This window comes from Hordeum vulgare, chromosome 4H (genome assembly GCF_904849725.1).
Source record: "Hordeum vulgare subsp. vulgare chromosome 4H, MorexV3_pseudomolecules_assembly, whole genome shotgun sequence".
Classification (NCBI taxonomy): domain Eukaryota; kingdom Viridiplantae; phylum Streptophyta; class Magnoliopsida; order Poales; family Poaceae; genus Hordeum; species Hordeum vulgare.
The window spans coordinates 403,783,043-403,803,510 of record NC_058521.1 but is presented as its reverse complement, the minus strand read 5'-3'; the positions used below and the strand labels follow the sequence as shown (position 1 = coordinate 403,803,510).

The 20,468-nt window shown below is 46.7% G+C and overlaps 1 protein-coding gene across 1 annotated transcript; it reads right to left on the bottom strand.

The window, feature by feature from the left end:
- Positions 1-10,743: 10,743 nt before the first annotated feature.
- Positions 10,744-12,665, bottom strand: LOC123448744 (ricin B-like lectin R40C1). The gene is made up of 4 exons (XM_045125737.1): positions 12,293-12,665; positions 11,619-12,128; positions 11,221-11,449; positions 10,744-11,033 (listed from the first exon to the last, which is right to left on the bottom strand). Coding segments are annotated over exons 1-4 (1,044 nt in total). The 5' UTR covers positions 12,596-12,665; the 3' UTR covers positions 10,744-11,031.
- Positions 12,666-20,468: the final 7,803 nt, after the last annotated feature.

Here is a 20,468-nt window from a genome sequence, read left to right as displayed (position 1 = left end):
TCGGGGCAGCAATCCTCTTCCTTATCTTCTTCTTCCTCTTCAAGCATTGTTCTTGCCTTTAACGCAAGTTTGGGTGAGGTGGTTTTTGATCGGACACGAGCAAGTGCATTGTCGGCTGTTTCGTTCATGATTGACATAGCAATGAACTCATCCAACACTTCACTGGAAGACAAGGAGTGGAAGTCTGGCCGCTGACGGATGACAGATGACATGGCTTTGTTGAAAGGCATGATGGCTTTCAGAAACTTACGCTTGACCCAAGTGTCATCCACATCCTTACTCCCATGGTCCTTTAGTGCCACAGCAATAGCAGTCACCCTCCGATAGAGATCACGAGGGTCTTCTTCTTCCTTCATCACAAACTCATCGGCCTGATCAAGTATTACTTCATAGTTGGATCGTTGAATACTTGAGCTTCCCTTATACAACACCATAATATGCTCCCAACAATCCTTGGCCAATGTGAAGGGACGTAAGTGGGGAAGATCTTCAGGTGGCACAGCAGACTGGAGAATAAACAGCGCAGAGTGATTATATTGATTGTCTGCATCTTCTCTTGGAGTGAGGTTGCTTGGGTCATGGGGGTAATATCCTTGCTCGATAATTCTCCATAAGTTTGTTGAGCTGTGATTCAAATGAGACTTAATAGAAAATACCCAGTTAGCAAAGTCACCTTTTACAAGTTTAGGAGGAGGACCAACTGGATTAAGACGAGGTGCGAGAACGGGTCCTCCATATGTCATGGGAGGTGGAACCGAAGCATAGGTTCCAGTCCCATCCTTTTCGTGAGGTGAAGCAGGTTGCATACCTTTAGCCGCTTCCTTAGAGGAGTTGGCCTCCGAATCGGAAATGGTGGGTTTAACCACTAAAGCCGGTTCGGGTGAACTTTTAAGACCATCAATTAATTCTTTAAGCATGGTTTTGACTTCGCTCGTCAAGGACGTCTTGAGGGCAGCCATAGCCGTATTCAAGTCGTCCCTTGTGATCGAAGTCAAGTCCATGTCTTCGGGTTGTCCACGGTTAACTTCCTCTCCACCTTCCATACTCTTCGGGTGGTTAAACCCTTAATAAAGAAACCTGGCTCTGATACCAATTGAAAGGATCGATATGGTTGGCTAGAGGGGGGGGGTGAATAGACAACGACCACTTTTTAACTAATCTTAACAAGTTAAGGTAAACACTAAACGAGTGCTCAAATAATATGACAAAGAGGTGACCCAAATAGAAGCTACCAACAAGACTTAATAAGACAAGTAAGATATAGTCACAAGTAAGAGCAAATACAAAGTAAAGGTTAGAGATAACCACAAGTGGAACCGATGGAGACGAGGATGTGTTACCGAAGTTCCTTCCCTTTAACAGGAAGTACGTCTCCGTTGGAGCGGTGTGGAGGCACAATGCTCCCCAAAAAGCCACTAAGGCCACCGTATTCTCCTCACGTCCTCGCATGATGCAAGGTACCGTGATTCCACTATAGGTGCCCTTGAAGGCGGCGACCGAACCTTTACAAACAAGGTTGGGGCAACTCCACACAAAGATTGGAGGCTCCCAACAAGACCACGAAGCTTCACCACAATGGAATATGGCTTCGAGGTGACCTCAACCGTCTAGGATGCTCAAACACCCAAGAGTAACAAGATCCGCAAGGGATAGGTGGGGGAATCAATTTTTCTCTTGGTGGAAGTGTGAATCTAGGCCTTCTCAACTAATCCCTACAGAATCAACAAGTTTGATTGGCTAGGGAGAGAGATCGGGCACTTTTAAGCTTGTGGAGCAACAATGGAGCTTAGAGAGGTAAGAGATAGGGTTCCTCAGCTAGAAGAACCCTTTATATAGTGGGGGGAAATTCAGACCGTTTTCCCACTCTCTGCCCGAGATCCAGCGGTACTACCGCTGGGAAGGAGCGGTACTACCGCTGCCTGGCGGTACTACCGCTGCCTGGCGGTACTACCGCTGGGGCTTCCAGCGGTACTACCGCTGGCCCTTCCAGCGGTACTACCGCTGGAACCAGCGGTACTACTGCTGGCCCTTGGTAGTGCATAAGCACTACTACCGCCGAGAAAGTCTTCGCAAAAGGGTCCGTCCACGAACTACCGCTAGGTAGGTGGAACAGGGCACCTGGAGCGGTACTACCGCCAGCCAGGGCGGTACTACCGCCAGCCTGGCGGTACTACCGCTGACCAGGGGCGGTACTACCGCCAGCCAGCGGTACTACCGCTGGCAGTCCAGCGGTACTACCGCTGGGGACCATTTTGCCGAGACGCAAAGAACAAAACGGCGAGGGCCGCTCCAAGGATAAAGGAAAGGGAGAAAATAGAGGTGTGCGTGTGCAAAGATAGATTCCACCCAAACCTTTCCACTATGGATCCCCTCTTAATAGTACGGCTTTCCTATGACTCAAATGAAGAGAATCTAGGATAGCGCCGTGCTTCCGTTCCCGAAGAGAGGAGTCGTGTTGTCTTGTGCCGTTGACGAATGTTGCGTGAAACCTTGACACACACGATTAGTCCTGTACGGTATTGTCATCAATCACCAAAATTACTTAGGCATAAATTATGCCTCAACACCGGTTCTAAGCCATACAAGACTGCACATTGAACTATTGAGTAGTCCTCCTTACGTGCTAACCAAGCGTTCTTAACATCCTGATGAGCCGTAGCGGGTGGTTCATCTCCTGGCGCAGCATTAAGGACATAATCCTTCTTCCCAGCTTGTAAGATTAGCTTAAGATTACGAGCCCAGTCTACAAAGTTGCTTCCATCATCTTTCAACTTAGCTTTCTCTAGGAACGTATTAAAATTCAGGATGACTGTTGCGTGAGCCATGATCTACAACACAAATATATTCAAAGTGGACTTAGACTATGTTCAAGATAATTAGAGTTCAACTTAATCAAATTATATGCTAAACTCCCACTCAAAAAGTACATCTCTCTAGTCATTTGAGTGGTTCATGATCCACTTACACTATCCCAAGTCCGATCATCACGTGAGTTGAGTATAGTTTCAGTGGTAAGCATCCCTATGCTAATCATATCAACTATATGATTCATGATCGACCTTTCGGTCTCATGTGTTCCGAGGCCATGTCTGCACATGCTAGGCTCGTCAAGCTTAACCCGAGTGTTCCGCGTGCGCAACTGTTTTGCACCCGTTGTATGTGAACGTTGAGTCTATCACACCCGATCATCACGTGGTGTCTCGAAACGACGAACTGTAGCAACGGTGCACAGTCGGGGAGAACACAATTTCGTCTTGAAATTTTAGTGAGAGATCACCTCATAATGCTACCGTCGTTCTAAGCAAAATAAGGTGCATAAAAGGATTAACATCACATGCAATTAATAAGTGACCTGATATGGCCATCATCACGTGCATCTTGATCTCCATCACCAAAGCACCGGCACGATCTTCTTGTCACCGGCGCCACACCATGATCATCCATCAACATGTTGCCATTGGGGTTGTCGTGCTACTCATGCTATTACTACCAAAGCTACATCCTAGCAAAATAGTAAACGCATCTGCAAGCACAAACGTTAGTATAAAGACAACCCTATGGCTCCTGTCGGTTGCCGTACCATCGACGTGCAAGTCGATATTTCTATTACAACATGATCATCTCATACATCCAATATATCACATCACATCGTTGGCCATATCACATCACAAGCATACCCTGCAAAAACAAGTTAGACGTCCTCTAATTTGTTGTTGCATGTTTTACGTGGTGACCAAGGGCATCTAGTAGGATCGCATCTTACTTACGCAAACACCACAACGGAGATATATGAGTTGCTATTTAACCTCATCCAAGGACCTCCTCGGTCAAATCCGATTCAACTAAAGTTGGAGAAACCGTCACTTGCCAGTCATCTTTGAGCAAAGGGGGTTACTCGTAACGATGAAACCAGTCTCTCGTAAGCGTACGAGTAATGTCGGTCCAAGCCGCTTCAATCCAACAATACCGCGGAATCAAGAAAAGACTAAGGAGGGCAGCAAAACGCACATCACCACCCACAAAAACTTTTGTGTTCTACTCGAGAAGACATCTACGCATGAACCTAGCTCATGATGCCACTGTTGGGGAACGTCGCATGGGAAACAAAAATTTTCCTACGCGCACGAAGACCTATCATGGTGATGTCCATCTACAAGAGGGGATGAGTGATCTACGTACCCTTGTAGACCGTACAGCAGAAGCATTAGAGAACGCGGTTGATGTAGTGGAACGTCCTCACGTCCCTCGATCCGCCCCGCGAACAATCCCGCGATCAGTCCCACGATCTAGTACCGAACGGACGGCACCTCCGCGTTCAGCACACGTACAGCTCGACGATGATCTCGGCCTTCTTGATCCAGCAAGAGAGACAGAGAGGTAGAAGAGTTCTCCGGCAGCGTGACGGCGCTCTGGAGGTTGGTGATGACCTTGTCACAGCAGGGCTCCGCCCGAGCTCCGCCCGAGCTCCGCAGAAACGCGATCTAGAGGAAAAACCGTGGAGGTATGTGGTCGGGCTGCCGTGGAAAAGTCGTCTCAAATCAGCCCTAAAACCTCCGTATATATAGGTGGGAGGGAGGGGGCCTTGCCTTGGGGCTCAAGGAGCCCCAAGGGGGTCGGCCGAGTCCAAGGGGGAGGACTCTCCCCCTCAAACCGAGTTGGACTAGGTTTGGTGGGAGGGAGTCCCCCTTCCTTCCCACCTCCCCTTTTTTTTTCTTTCTCTCTTGATTTTCTTCTCCTTGGCGCATAGGGCACTTGTGGGCTGTCCCACCAGCCCACTAAGGGCTGGTGTGTCTCCCCCAAGGCCTATGGGCTTCCCCGGGGTGGGTTGCCCCCCCCCCCCCCCGGTGAACTCCCGGAACCCATTCGTCATTCCCGGTACATTCCCGATAACTCCGAAAACCTTCCGGTAATCAAATGAGGTCATCCTATATATCAATCTTCGTTTCTGGACCATTCCGGAAACCCTCGTGACGTCCGTGATCTCATCCGAAACTCCGAACAACATTCGGTAACCAACCATATAACTCAAATACGCATAAAACAACATCGAACCTTAAGTGTGCAGACCCTGCGGGTTCGAGAACTATGTAGACATGACCCGAGAGACTCCTCGGTCAATATCCAATAGCGGGACCTAGATGCCCATATTGGATCCTACATATTCTACGAAGATCTTATCGTTTGAACCTCAGTGCCAAGGATTCATATAATCCCGTATGTCATTCCCTTTGTCCTTCGGTATGTTACTTGCCCGAGATTCGATCGTCAGTATCCGCATACCTATTTCAATCTCGTTTACCGGCAAGTCTCTTTACTCGTTCCGTAATACAAGATCCCGCAACTTACACTAAGTTACATTGCTTGCAAGGCTTGTGTGTGATGTTGTATTACCGAGTGGGCCCTGAGATACCTCTCCGTCACACGGAGTGACAAATCCCAGTCTTGATCCATACTAACTCAACTAACACCTTCGGAGATACCTGTAGAGCACCTTTATAGTCACCCAGTTACATTGCGACGTTTGATACACACAAAGCATTCCTGCGGTGTGAGTGAGTTATATGATCTCATGGTCATAGGAACAAATACTTGACACGCAGAAAACAGTAGCAACAAAATGACACGATCAACATGCTACGTCTATTAGTTTGGGTCTAGTCCATCACGTGATTCTCCTAATGACGTGATCCAGTTATCAAGCAACAACACCTTGTTCATAATCAGAAGACACTGACTATCATCGATCAACTGGCTAGCCAACTAGAGGCATGCTAGGGACGGTGTTTTGTCTATGTATCCACACATGTAAATGAGTCTTCATTCAATACAATTATAGCATGGATAATAAACGATTATCTTGATACAGGAATTATAATAATAACTATATTTATTATTGCCTCTAGGGCATAATTCCAACATAGACGACTTCATAATCATCTTCATCACCTTGCCACCGATAGCCATCCATGAAACCACGCACGAGCAGGTGGTCCCGCACCTGTATGGAATACGGGTCCATAAGGCTCTTCAGCTTGCATCTTCGACACGGACATCTTATCTCGATCTCGTTCTTTTGAAGCATCTCGGCCTTCACGGAGCTCAAAAACCTATTCACGATGCCTTCGGTCATCGTGCGGACCATGGTCGCCTGCGAGGTAGAGCAAAACAATATTTCAGAACCAAAAAACAAATTGGCATGACTTTGCCTAAAAATAAGACCAAAAAGAATGCATAGTGCCAAATTCTCGCCGAAACGGAAATGAATCAACATTCCGGGAAAATATTGGCAACTATCGCATTTCAAATACCGGTACCTGCAAACACAAACATATGCAACACCACAAACATACGTAGATCTAGGCCATAAAAAGTGTGTACACGTTGGAGGGAGAAAAAAGTAGATCTAGAACATAAAGAAAGCTTTCCCCTTACTTACCTATCAAAAAAAGGAAATTTAACCACTTAACTTGGGTGAATCTATGGTGCAAATGAGGTGAGGAGGAGGAGGCAGTCGAGACCAACAAGGTTGGTAGAGGTGAAGAGAATGAAGTGGGAGGAAAGTGAGTGTAAAGTGGCTGTCAAAAATATCTACTACTCACAGGTTACCAATGACGCACCCCCAAAGGATGCGCCATTAGTAACCAGGGTTACTAATGGCGCACCTGATAAGAATGCGCCATTAGTAGTTTTGAAAAAAACTGAAAAAAAATTGTTAGTAGTGGCGCACTGTGGATGTGGTGCGCCATTACTAGTTAAAACTAGTAATGGCGCACTTTCCCTGGTGCGCCACTGATAAGTCTAGGAAAGTGTGTGGGGCCAGGACAAAGATAGTAATGGCGCACCACACACAAGGTGCACCATTAGTAATATGGACAATAATGGCGCACCTGTATCTGGTGCGCCACTGCTATATAGGAGTGGCGCACCACATACATGGTGCGCCATTAATGTCCATATTAGCTATAGCCTTTTTCTAGTAGTGTTAAGATTGTCCATGGTTATGGCGCAAAGGGACACACGTAAACAAAAAGTTTTGTACCCCAAGAACCCACTTTGGGATGTGACCGGCTTCACCCTCATCACTTTCTTCTCTAGTGAGTTTCCGGACTTATAGCTGGAAACTCCCACTTTGGACAAACCGTAGGGAATCTTTTTAAGAGTTAGGGTATATATGTGTTTTGGCATTTTGGCATTTGAAACGGGTAGAGATTGTCCAGTTTGTACACGAAATTCATCCAATTTTTTTTGTAACCCTCTCAACTTTTTAGCACATGCTATGTGGGTTAAATGATGATACCACGCCAAATTTCAACCTTTTCAGAGTTCACTTGTAATGCTTTTCAATTTTAGGGTCATTTAGCACAAAAAAATCTTTGAATACATGAAAATAGAAAATGAAGTCACAAAGGGTTGAAAATTGAATGTTGTGGCTTTTAGATGCATATCGAGCACACAAAAAGTTTGGAGTTGAAATAAGCTTAAAATGAAATGCCTTTGTAACAAATGAGTTTTCATCCGAAACTCTGATACTTCGAAAGAGATTGTCCAGTTTGTAAACGAAATGCATTCATATTTTGCCGTAACCCTCTCAACTTTTTAGCACATGCGATGTGGGTGAAATGATGATGCCATGCAAAACTTCAACCTTTTCAGAGTTCATTTGTAGTGCATTTCAATTTCACGGTCATTTAGCTCAAAAATCATTAAATGCATGAAAAATAGCAAATGAAGTCAGAAATGGTTGAAAATTGATGATGTGGCTTTGAATGGTTCATATTGAATGCACAAAAAAGTGTGGAGTTGAAATAAGTTTAAAAATTAAATTCATTTGTAACACATGAGTTTTCGTCCGAAACCCTCATACTTTGAAGGAGATTGTCCAGTTTGTAAACGAAATGCATCCAGTTTTTGCCGTAACTCTCTCGCCTTTTTAGCACATGCTATGTGGGTGAAATGATGATACCAAGCCAAATTTAAACCTTTTCAGAGTTCATTTGTAGTGCTTTTCAAATTCAGGGTCATTTAGCTCAAAAAATCATTAAATGCATGAAAAATACCAAATGAATTTAGAAAGGGTTGACAATTTATGATGTGGCTTTGCATGGTGCATATTGAATGCACAAAAAGTCTGGAGTTGAAATAAGCTTTAAAATGAAATTCTTTTGTAGCAGATGAGTTTTTGTTCAAAACCGTGTTACTTTGAAAGAGATTGTCCAGTTTGTACACGAAGTGCATCCAATTTTTGCTCTCACCCCCTTAACTTTTTAGCACATTCTATGTGGGTGAAAAGATGATACCATCCCAAATTTCAACCTTTTCAGAGTTTATTTGTAGTGCTTTTCAAATTAATAAGAGCAAAATTAATTATGCAATTTTCTTTCAAAATGATAATATATAGTTGATAGAAATCTTCAAGATAAATCCAGAGGAAAAATCAACTCATTTGGTTTAGTTTCCAATTGTTATGTATTTTACAAGAATTAATTTCAAACTATAAAATTGAATTTGTCAAATGATTAAAACAAAGGAAAAAGGTATAAAACTAAAAGTAATAAACAGAACACGAAGGCCTCACAATAGAAGGCGAAGATGGCGAGAAGAATGGAGTTAGGCTGAATATGCAGATCCCGGATCTGGTAATGAGAAAGGATGGCGTAGAAGAAGTCGGAGAATGGCAGGACCAGCCTCGCGTAAACGCTATGAAGGAGGAAGGGGTAGGCAGGCCTCACCAAGCTACCCCGCACCGTTGAGCCTGGCCAGATGGCAGTCCCCCCCCCCCCCTCATGCGTGTTTCTGGCCACGAACAGGAGCACCAGATCCAGATCCTTCGCCTTCGAGACACGGGAAGGCATGAGAGCAGGCCAGGTGGTGGCGACGCTCGCGGGAGGCGTCGCGGCCTTCCCTATCTTGCGAGAAGGCGCCATTTGCCGTCCGGAGCCGCGAAGGGGGCGAGGAGGCGACTTGCTCGAAGATTGGATCTAGCGCACCCTAGCACGAAAGGAGAAGTTGAAGGAATGTGAGAATGGCGTGGAAGACAGTAATGACAACAGCACACCACGTGCTTGCTTTATGCCAGCTAGGGCGAATATCGATGCACTGCGGGAAGGTCACACGCCCCGTGTCCCGATGCGCGCCACGTGCTGCGCCGGGCCCATGGGCCATGAGATCCCACGCCGTCTCGCCCTAGTCTGTTGAGCCGTAAACACCGTGGGCTCAGGGGCTACTCTCAGGGCTCTCGGACTGGGGGTACCCAGGCCCGTCGGCCTGCAGTCCACGGCCCGTTGCGCGTTGCGGGCCTCAGGGCGCTCCCTATCGAGGCCCGGGGGTACGACACTCATGAGGTCCCTTCCTCATGAGGGGCCGCTCGCGAGGCCCTCTCCCGGGAAGGTTTCTCGCGAGGCTCGCGAGAAGGAAGTACCTCCCGATGCCCCTCCTCCCGAGGGGCGGATCTGCCAAGGGCGGCTTGCCGGTGTCGCACGGTCCAACCTCCTCATGTGGGTGACGTGAGCCGTGCTGCGCGGCATCAGGGCTGGTGCCAGCGGGCACAGACGAAGAGGCTTTTCTCCTTTGATGTTAAGGGAACCGAGGCCAGCTGCGGGTTTCCGGAGCAACCATCCAAAGAGTTCCTGATGGATGCAAGAGGACCAAGGCTGGGGGCTTGACATAACGGAAGTCACCCCGTGAGCCCACCTCTGTGTCATGAAGAGAGGCTTTTGCATGCGAAGATCACCTTTTTAAAGACGGGTCGCGGTCTCGTCCCTTTCAAAATGGCCGTTACGGCTTTACTTTCCTCCGGATGTGTTTTCGAGGGAAGAGGACCAAGGCCTCCGGATGTGTTTTCGAGGGAAGAGGACCAAGGCCATTATAAAAGAGAGGCCCAGCCCAGCCTCCGTACCAGGGGAATCCAGAGTCAAGTGTGTTGTATTAAGGCAAGAATCCATCTTTATATCGGTCTTCCACCTCGAGTAATTTATCCAAACAGGAATGGAGTTTTACACCGTGAGGTGGACCGAACCTGAGTACGCTATTGTGTGCTCTAGATTGCCGTCCTAGCTCCCGCCCACGCCGCCCACGTAGAGTCACCGTAAGGTTGAAAGATTGAACGTGATTGAAGGACGAACGTATCCAGGTTGAAAGATTGAACGTGATTGAAGAACGAACGTATCCCATTCTTCGAACCTTTTCTTGAATATATGTGGAACCCCGATTTCAACACGTACGCGTGGCGGGAGAGCTAGGTCCGGCGACTCGCAACTTGCTGTAGGCTAGCGCAGGACGATATCAGTCATTCCGGTCTTCTTCTTTTTTTGGATACAGCCCAAGGGTAAAAAATGACCGGGATCGGGATAACGTCCTATGGGTAAAAAATGATTTTTGGATACAGCCCAAGGGTAAAAAACGACCGGGATCGGGATAACGTCCTAAGGGTAAAAAATACCGACATCTACAAAGGTCAGGGTATCAATTTTCGGGATTTAAACGTCAGGGTCCATTTGCCTCATCCTCTATAATCTTAAGGTTTAAAACACACTTTACTCGATTCAATGACAAACCATTGGTACTCAAGTGCAGGACCATATAGATATCGAAAACGCACCTTGAGACATGGGTGCGCCCATGGATACAGTAGGCAATGTAGTTATGATAAAAGTTTCACATTTTCTGATTCTTTTTACTACTTTTAATTGTTTTTTACTTAATCGGCTGAAGCCTGCACATAGGTTCCAAAAATCCGCACCGATGTAGATAGACAGTAAATACCATTCGCATAGAGGCAAGGATGACGCCACGGTACAGAGGTTCTCATCACGGATCCATGGTCTGAAAAACAAGCACAGGTGCCAAATGCTTACACTCGCATTAGCAGGACACAACGACAGGACAGAAACTAAACACACAAACTCACGGACGCATCACCACCACCGACCGCACACGACTTTTATTCTACCGACACGGCAACAGATCACAGGCTGATCTCTACCAACTCCGTGTCCCGGTGGCGATCAATGCAGCTTCAGCAGCATGACACGTTTCTGCAAGCACAAGCAACAATAAAACACATTAATATTTTCGCCAAAAGGGAACGCAAATAATTCAAAAGATGGCAGATCAGCTAACTCCATCCGTTTCTACCCACTACTCCACCAGTTTCTTCAAGCGAAGATGGAGATTCAAGTTCTCCACTAGCAAGCAAATGGGAGCGAGTTAGGGGGCACTTACACCAGGGGAGGATCTTCCAGCGCTGGTTGTCTCCCTCGCACCACTTCCACAGCACGAGGGAGGTGCCGTCGCGCACGCCGCCGTGCTCCTTGTCGCCGTGGAGAGCGTCGAAGTTGAGGTAGATGTTGTTCACCATGCGGATGCACCTGAAGCCGGCGCCCACGTCGCGGCTCTCAGTCCACAACACCGACTCGTCCTGGTAGTTGGGGTTGTATGGCACCAGCTTCACCTGTTGGATCCAACAGCGAACCAAACATTTCTACTTAATCACTTCAGATCCGGCACCAACAATTTCTATGCAAGCGAAAGTGATGAATGAATCGAAAAAGATTCTATGCAACTGAAAGTGATGAATGAATCGAAAAAGATTTAAGTGGCTTTGATTGATGGTTGCTTACAGGGTGGCCCTCGCCTTGGGAGTGCTTGAGGGCCTCGCCTGTCACCTTGTTGATGAGGGCGAAGGCCGGGTAGCCTTCCTCGTCCTTGATGCGGTTGCTGTGCCTCATGTCCTTGAACCAGTGCTGGTACTCGTCACGGGGGTTGCTAGGTGCGAGGACGACGGTGCCGTTGCGGACGGTGGCGCTGAAGCCCTCGTCGGCCTTGCAGAAGATGCGCACGGTGGGCTCTGAGGAGCCGCCGCGTGGTGCGTTGGCGCTGCCTCCGGCGTAGGCCTCTTCGCCCCAGGGGAGGATCTTCCAGCTCTGGTTGTCGCCCTTGGCCCACTCCCAGAGGACGACGGTGGTGCCGTCGTGCACGCCGCCGTGGTCCTTGTCGCCGTTGAGGGCGTCGAAGTTGAGGCGGATGTTGTTCACCATGCGAATGCAGCGGAAGCCCTTGCCGACGTCGCCGCTCTCCGTCCACATCACGGACTCGTCGAGGAACTCCGGGTTGAATGGCACCAGCTTCACCTGCACACCCAAACAAATCATTCCACTTCCATTACTAATAAGCACTAGTAGAACGAATCTAGATTCGGAAACCGGACGGACGAATAGTTGCAACCATAACAGGGGAATGTTTTCTCAAGAAAGAAAGAGGGAAAAAAAGAGAGGGGAAAGAGAAGATGACGAACCGGGTGGGACTGGCCGAGGGAGTGCTTGACGGCGAGGCCAGTGGCCTTGTTGACGATGGCGAAGGCGGGGTTACCCTCCTCGTCCTTGATCTGGGTGCTGAAGCGCATGTCCTTGAACCAGTGCTGGTGCTCGTCGCGGGGGTTGGAGGGGGCGAGGACGACGTTGCCGTCGCGGACGGAGAGGCAGTAGCCCTCGTCGGCCTTGCAGAAGATCTTGAAGGTGGGCTGGTTGCCGCCGGCGGCGGGCGGAGCGTGGGCGGGGGGGTTCTGGCCATGGTGGCCGTGGTGACCGAAGCCGAACATCCTGTGATCTCTCGGGGGTTTGCGGGACAGAAGGAGAAAGGTTTTGGACGGGGCGATGAGAAACTGCGTCCCTTGGGTCCCGTTTATAGTAGGGTGTGCCCAATCACTGCCTAGTAAAAGGGATCCAAGGCGGGTTGAATTATTGTTGTACGGGTGTGAAGGGCGTGAATGTCACGACTCCATGACACGTGGGGTCCGCCAGCCGAAAGTTCTGGAGGGTACGCGTCAGCCGTTCACTTAAGGTGTCAGTCCAACGCAATTGCTGCTTAGTTCGTGCACGGTGAAGAAATAAGAGGGTGCTTGACTAAAACTAGTCTGACTAAAGAGAGGCTAAAAGTAGTTTTAAAACTAAAATCTTTTAGTCAGGGGTACCCTTACTAAAATATGGATTAGTCCTCTCTCTCCTCATTTAACTCCGCTCTTTTAACAATGCGAGTTCTGGATTAAAGGATTTGAAGGATAATAAATGCTCATTAACTTGATTTTAGTCTCTTTAGGGCATCTCCAATGGTTGTAAGATAGTTGTTGGTAAATTTTGACACATAAATTTTTATGATGTGTCATGCAATAAATGAGGAGTATGTAAATTAACCAACACCCTTGCACAAGCTCCAATGTAGAATGAGAGAGCACCTTATTTATTACCTCACATTTTATTGGACAAACTAGATACAACCCATTGAAGTAGTTGTATGTTATGGTGTTGGCTGATGATATGGCATATTTTAATAACAAGCTAACTAACAAAATGTTGGAGATGCCCTTAGTATTTGGATCCAAGCATGGATGAGGCTACCAAGTTTTAGTCCCACTACTTTTAGTCATGGGACTAAAACGTATCCAAGCACCCTCTAAGGCTCGTTGTAATGTGTAGTATCATATACTAGTATCATACATATGATATTAGTGTATGATACCAAAACCGTAATGCATAGCATCATATGATAGTATCGTAGGATGGTTCATTTATTATCATGCAAGACACATAGTAGCACAACATTTAATATGATGCGGTATCATTGATATGATACTCAATCCTCTCTTTCTTCATTTAATTATATGCCACATCATCAAAATTGCGTAGTTGACATGCATGATACTACCTATGATACTTCCATTACGGGCAACCTAAAGAGCAACTCCAACCAAGCCAACTAGGTCACTCATTCGTTCGGCGTGTTTGTTGGATCGCTACATACATAAAAGTTCGTCAAACGCGTCTATCTAAACAAACACTTGTCCATATTTTATCCGTCCACTGTCCATTTCAGGCTCAAATTTGAACCGTATTGTATCGCCACAGACATAGAACGAACGCCCATGTTGTCCCCTCTTCTCCTCCCCCTGGCCCATTAGTGGGTGGCACGTACGTCATTCTTCTCATCTTCCTTCGCCTCCAAATCACCCGTCCACCCCGTCTCCCACCCCCGCCACCCACTTCTGACGCTGTCGCCAACCATCCGCCTCGTAGACTCCCCCCACCCGCAGCCTCGTCTCCCGTCGCCGCCTAGCTCCGCCCCTTTCTCTCGGTGGGACCTCAGGCTCCTCTCGAGCTGGAGTCTTCCACAACGCCCGTAAAGTGTTCAACACTTTGCCCAATGTACAAATGGACTCCAATGATGAGTATTTTTTTACAACCTTTTTGGGGATTCGGGTGATTCTTCATTTCATGAGGAGGAGATGGTGGCGGTTGCACTGGTGTTGAGGCATAATTTATGCCTAAGTAATTTTGGTGATTGATGACAGTACCGTACAGGACTAATCGTGTGTGTCAAGGTTTCAGGCAACATTCGTCAACGGCACAAGACGACACGACTCCTCTCTTCGGGAACGGAAGCACGGCGCTATCCTAGATTCTCTTCATTTGAGTCATAGGAAAGCCGTACTATTAAGAGGGGATCCGTAGTGGAAAGGTTTGGGTGGAATCTATCTTTGCACACGCACACCTCTATTTTCTCCCTTTCCTTTATCCTTGGAGCGGCCCTCGCCGTTCTGTTCTTTGCGTCTCGGCAAAATGGTCCCCAGCGGTAGTACCGCTGGACTGCCAGCGGTAGTACCGCTGCAGCCAGCGGTAGTTCCGCTGGCTGGCGGTAGTACCGCCCCTGGTCAGCGGTAGTACCGCCAGGCTGGCGGTAGTACCGCCCTGGCTGGCGATAGTACCGCTCCAGGTGCCCTGTTCCACCTACCTAGCGGTAGTTCGTGGACGGACCCTTTTGCGAAGACTTTCTCGGCGGTAGTAGTGCTTATGCACTACCAAGGGCCAGCGGTAGTACCGCTGGTTCCAGCGGTAGTACCGCTGGAAGGGCCAGCGGTAGTACCGCTGGTGCCAGCGGTAGTACCGCTGGAAGCCCCAGCGGTAGTACCGCTGCATCCAGCGGTAGTACCGCCAGGCAGCGGTAGTACCGCTCCTTCCCAGCGGTAGTACCGCTGGATCTCGGGGAGAGAGTGGGAAAACGGTCTGAATTTTCCCCCCACTATATAAAGGGTTCTTCTAGCTGAGGAACCCTATCTCTTACCTCCCTAAGCTCCATTGTTGCTCCACAAGCTTAAAAGTGCCCGATCTCTCTCCCTAGCCAATCAAACTTGTTGATTCTTTAGGGATTAGTTGAGAAGGCCTAGATTCACACTTCCACCAAGAGAAAAGTTGATTCCCCCACCTATCCCTTGCGGATCTTGTTACTCTTGGGTGTTTGAGCATCCTAGACGGTTGAGGTCACCTCGAAGCCATATTCCATTGTGGTGAAGCTTCGTGGTCTTGTTGGGAGCCTCCAATCTTTGTGTGGAGTTGCCCCAACCTTGTTTGTAAAGGTTCGGTCGCCGCCTTCAAGGGCACCTATAGTGGAATCACGGTACCTTGCATCGTGCGAGGACGTGAGGAGAATACGGTGGCCTTAGTGGCTTTTTGGGGAGCATTGTGCCTCCACACCGCTCCAACGGAGACGTACTTCCTGTTAAAGGGAAGGAACTTCGGTAACACATCCTCGTCTCCATCGGTTCCACTTGTGGTTATCTCTAACCTTTACTTTGTATTTGCTCTTACTTGTGACTATATCTTACTTGTCTTATTAAGTCTTGTTGGTAGCTTCTATTGGGGTCACCTCTTTGTCATATTATTTGAGCACTCGTTTAGTGTTTACCTTAACTTGTTAAGATTAGTTAAAAAGTGGTCGTTGTCTATTCACCCCCCCTCTAGCCAACCATATCGATCCTTTCAACTGGTCGACCATGACCGCGTAAGTATGAAGCGGCCATAATTTAAGGGCTCCATGTCGGGGCACATGCCGGTGCTGAATCAAAATCGGGAGAGTGGTCATTTCCTACTTTGGAAAGACTATTTCGAGACCCCAAAACCGCTTTTCAAACATCACTTGTTCCATCATCGTTTTCGGATGGCTAGATATGTTTTCAACCGTATTCGAGAGTGGGTGGTTGAGTAAGATAACTATGTCGAGTGCAAGATGGATGCCCTTGAAACGATTGGCTTCTCCTCTTGTCAAAAATGCACTCCTACCATTCAGATGCTTGCATATGGAGTCTCTGGTGATCTCATTGCTGAGTATGTCCGGATGAGTGAGTCCATGTGCCTTGAGTACATGTATAGATTCTGCATGGATGTCATAGCTATGTTTGGGCCGCCGTACTTGATGGTGCCGTGCAAAATTGCCGCGCGACACCACGTTAATCGTCGTGCTTACGTGACGACGAACGGATGCTTTCGAGGCAAAGCAACAAAGGATTCCTTGGTTTCGTCGAAGAGTACGACCGCTTTTCACTGCAAAACGACAAAGATGATCCGGGCTCTAGGGTTGCTAGGGCTCGGTGAAGAAACAATGGAGAAAAAGGTAAGTGAAAGTAGATTGGTTTTTTGTGTATAACGATTGCATGAGGCTTTCCAATCGGCCGTGGCCTTATCTTACCTACTAATAAAGCAAATAGTGCTTCTTCCGTACGTCATCCAAATTGCCCTTAAAGTTGACTAAAATTACCCACCAATGCCACCTGTAAGTCGTAAAAAACGTTTCAAACAGGAAAAATCTCTGGACTGGGCCGGCCCATGTAGGCACCTCCTATATTACGCTCTAGGCGTTGGAAAAATATGCAACACACCTGTTTGGGCCGGCCCATGCGTGGGCGCCTGTTTTTTTAGTTTAGTTTTTCTATTTTTCTTTTCAGTTCCATTTTGTTTTTCTACTTTAAATAATTTAGAACTTCAAGCAACTTTTCTCAATTTTAAAAAACTGAGAATTTCGAAATAAAATATTCAAAAAAGATTATTTTTTTGAGAATTCAAAAACTACTCAGGAGTTTTGAAAAATGTTTGCATATAAAAAAATGTTTAAACTTTGAGAAAATGTCCATAAAATAAAAAAAGTCAACGATTTTAAACAAAAGTCCGTGTAAAAATCTTAAAAACAGTTCGTGCCTCTGTTTTTAGTCTCTTTTTTATTTTCATTTTTCTGTTCTATTTTTTAGTTTAAATAATTTAGAACTTTGAAAAACTTTTGCAATTTATAAAACTGGGAATTTTGAAATAAAAGTTTGAAGAAAAAAATAAAATGTTTGTGAATTCAAAAAATGCTGAGGATTTTTGTAAAAATATTCGCATATTCAGAAAAATGTTCATAATTTTGAGAACAATGTTGGTGAAAACAATAAAAGTTCATGATTTAAAAAAAAGTTTGTGTGTTATTTTTTGAGTGCAATTGAAAAAAATGTTGCTAATTCAAAAAATGTTCATGCATTTCAAGAAATGCCCTAAAATTTTAAAGACATAATATGATCAGTATCATTGGAGATTATAATTGTTTTTTTTCCGTTGCAACGCACGGATCCTTTTGCTAATATATACAAGGCAGGCTGAACTTTCGCGTATACAAGGTAGCCCTTGTCGTATGCATATAGAACTCTAAAATCTAAACCGATTAGAATCTAATCAGGTCATCTTAATTGTACTACCACGTATATACTTCCGTTTTGAATGAGCCGGCGACCCCTCCTGGCCATATACTCTTCTTGCCTTATGAATAAAATATACTGCCCACGTCGCTATCACATGATATAATAATGATTAGTCATCCTACTTGTGTTGTGCACTTTCACGTACATAACTCATTCGCTCATGCCAAAAACTCCTTCAGCTTGGTAGCAATCTTTAAACAGCTGCATTGTAGGTCAATGCCAACACTTGTCCTCGGTAGCCTCTAATCCATGCAAAACTCCATATATTTGTGCCAAATAAATAGCTTCATATGCTTGATCTGTCGCCGTGATGTTTGTACTGATTCTCATCAAGCCTCGCATGATGGCATTAATTTTATACATCCTTCATCTTGACGTACTTCTGAGGCCGTTGATGACTTATCCCACGTAGCAATGATGTTCCTCCAAATATTTCTGATCCCAGCTAGGACTTGTCCTATGTCCACGCACACCTGTGATATAATTCTTAACAAATTCAAGAAGTTATCTGAACTAATGATTAAATTAATTTGGCTCCTCTCCCAAATTAACTAGCGAAATTATACCATAAACACATGCCCTCCTGATTTTGGTACAGTTATATTTATCAAAATACTACCACAGTACCGTAGTACGATGTCGATAATTTCAACGGCCGTATGATTTCTTAGGGCAATGTCCAAAGAACACATCGCCCAATTTTTTATTTTTTTTTGCTTAGGACAATGTACATATAACACATCGGCCAAATTCTTCAGGGCGATATTTACATCGGCCATAACATCATCAGGCTTCCTGTCACATGCTAGGATAATACCTCTTCAAATATTTTCCATTGAGAGCTTTGGGCAATGTTTGTAATGCCCCAAGTGTAACATTGCCATATTTGGAACCTTCCATGTTTGGATCCATGATGTCATGCTATGGAATTATCATTTCATGTGGCTTATTTCATGTCTCCCCTTTGCATTCATGCCATCCATAGCATTCATACCATTCTTGTGTTGTTGTTGTGTTGATCCATATGCGTGGTGTGATGAGTGCATGTGGTGTGTGAAGTGGTTTGCAAAGCTTGGGTTTCAACTTTGCTTGTTCTTCCAAAAAACTAGGTTCCAACAAAACCTCGTCTTTTTTATTTTCTTGAGCTCAAGATTTACTTGCTCTAAACCTCATTTTAAAATGTAGATCATTTAGAGCATTTTCTTGTGCATGTGGTGCTATGTCTAGGGGGTTTTCAAACTCTGTTTATATGGGGTTTTAACTAAAAAATAGATTCAAATAATGCTGTTTTGTAATTAATTTTAGTGCCCCAAAAATCATCTTTACATTTTATTTAATTAGGGCATAATTCCCTAATGCCCAGAGTATTTTTATTTTGTTTTTCTTGTGCATGTGTGGCTCACGGCATTTTGTGTTTGTGGTGTGGATTTAATTAAAGGAACCCCCCTTTTCTTTGATTTTCTCTAGCGGGCCTAAGTGAGCATAGGTGAGCTGGCTTCCTCCTCCATCTCGACCTCTTCCAACTTGTCGCCAACGCCGACCCGTAGCGTAACCCTTCTTCCTCCCGCTGTCGTCACCACTATACGGCGACGATCCCCTCCGCCGATCTCCCCCTTCTCCATATCTTGTGGCTCAAGCTCGCCTCCCGAGGCCCTATAAAGCTACATGAGCTCCCCATCGAAGCTCTAACCCTTCTCCTCCCTCCTCTCTCTCCCTCGCATCGTCAGGAGGAAAGCCCGAGATCCTCCTCCGCCATGGCTGGACCCCGGTGAGGTTGTCGCCTTCCTTCCTCCCCGACAGCACCAGGAGAACACGGTGAACAAGGAGGATCCATTCCCGCAGCAAGTAGCCGTCGATCGCCTCTGCATCCACGACGTCCACGACGGCCCTTCTTTCTCCTCTGCTCCGACGAGGTCTTCCGCAGTGCCTTCTTCCTCTTCGTCACCTTCATCCTCTCCAATGAGCCGTCGTCCTCGACGCATGGGGTGAGCAAGCTTTCCCCTGTTCCCTCTCCTTCTCCTCGAGTCTCCGATTGGTGTCGCTGGTGGTAGAGCGATTTTGCGTGTGAAGCTCCGGCGATGTAGCGGCAGCCGCAGCTGTTGTGGCTTGCGCGTGCATGGGCTCGCTCCTTTGCATTGTGGCCGAGGCTCCCTTCGCGGCGGCATAGTGTAGTCGATGGTAGATTCCCGTAGGTGTGGCTGTCGCGTGTAGGAGGCCACGCTCCGGTGAGCTTCGCCGTCGGTGTCTCTCTGCAAAGCAGAGCAAGCCTCCCCCTTGTAGTGTGTTTTCTTGTCAAGGATCCCCTTTTGGGACAGTAGCACCGCACTAGCTGAGCTGGCTTCGTTCCCACGCGCGCAACGGGCAGATCTGAGGTTCGAGACCCAGTGCCCCCTTTTTATTCTGTGGTTTTCCCCTTTGCTGTAGATTGCCTGGCAGAGTGTGTCTAAGAGGGTTAACCCCTCTGATAGTGCAGCTACCCTGCGATAGCCCAGTGGTGCGTGTGTAGAGCATTGACACAGGAGTTTGGGGGTTTGAACCAGGGCACCCCCTTTATTTTTTTTGCTGTTTTGGCTGTGTTAATTCACTTGGCATGCCTTGGGCAGCAAGTTGTTTTGTGCTTCATCACAAACCAGTAGGTTTATCCTTTTATTTAGCTTATGTGAGTATGTAGTGTGAGTGTGCACATGTGTTGATGTGTGAGGATGTAGTATGTTGTGTATGTGTGTGTGTATTGTGGTGCATGTGTGTGTGTGACACACACACATGAACAAGGTGTCATGGTTGCTTTAGTAACAATGGGGTGTCCTCTTGGACACCTAGGTGTGTGTGTGTGTGTAGATGAGATGTGAATAGTTGATCTAGTGGAGTAGTGCATGTGTAGGTGTGTGTGCATGAGCACTAGTGATGCATGCAT

Coding starts and splice junctions, on each gene's coding strand:
- LOC123448744 (XM_045125737.1), bottom strand. CDS start 12,595: ATGTTCGGCTTCGGTCACCACGGCCACCATGGCCAGAACCCCCCCGCC. Junction 12,129..12,292: donor CCCTCGGCCAGTCCCACCCG/GTTCGTCATCTT, acceptor TTGGGTGTGCAG/GTGAAGCTGGTGCCATTCAA. Junction 11,450..11,618: donor CCCAAGGCGAGGGCCACCCT/GTAAGCAACCAT, acceptor TGGATCCAACAG/GTGAAGCTGGTGCCATACAA.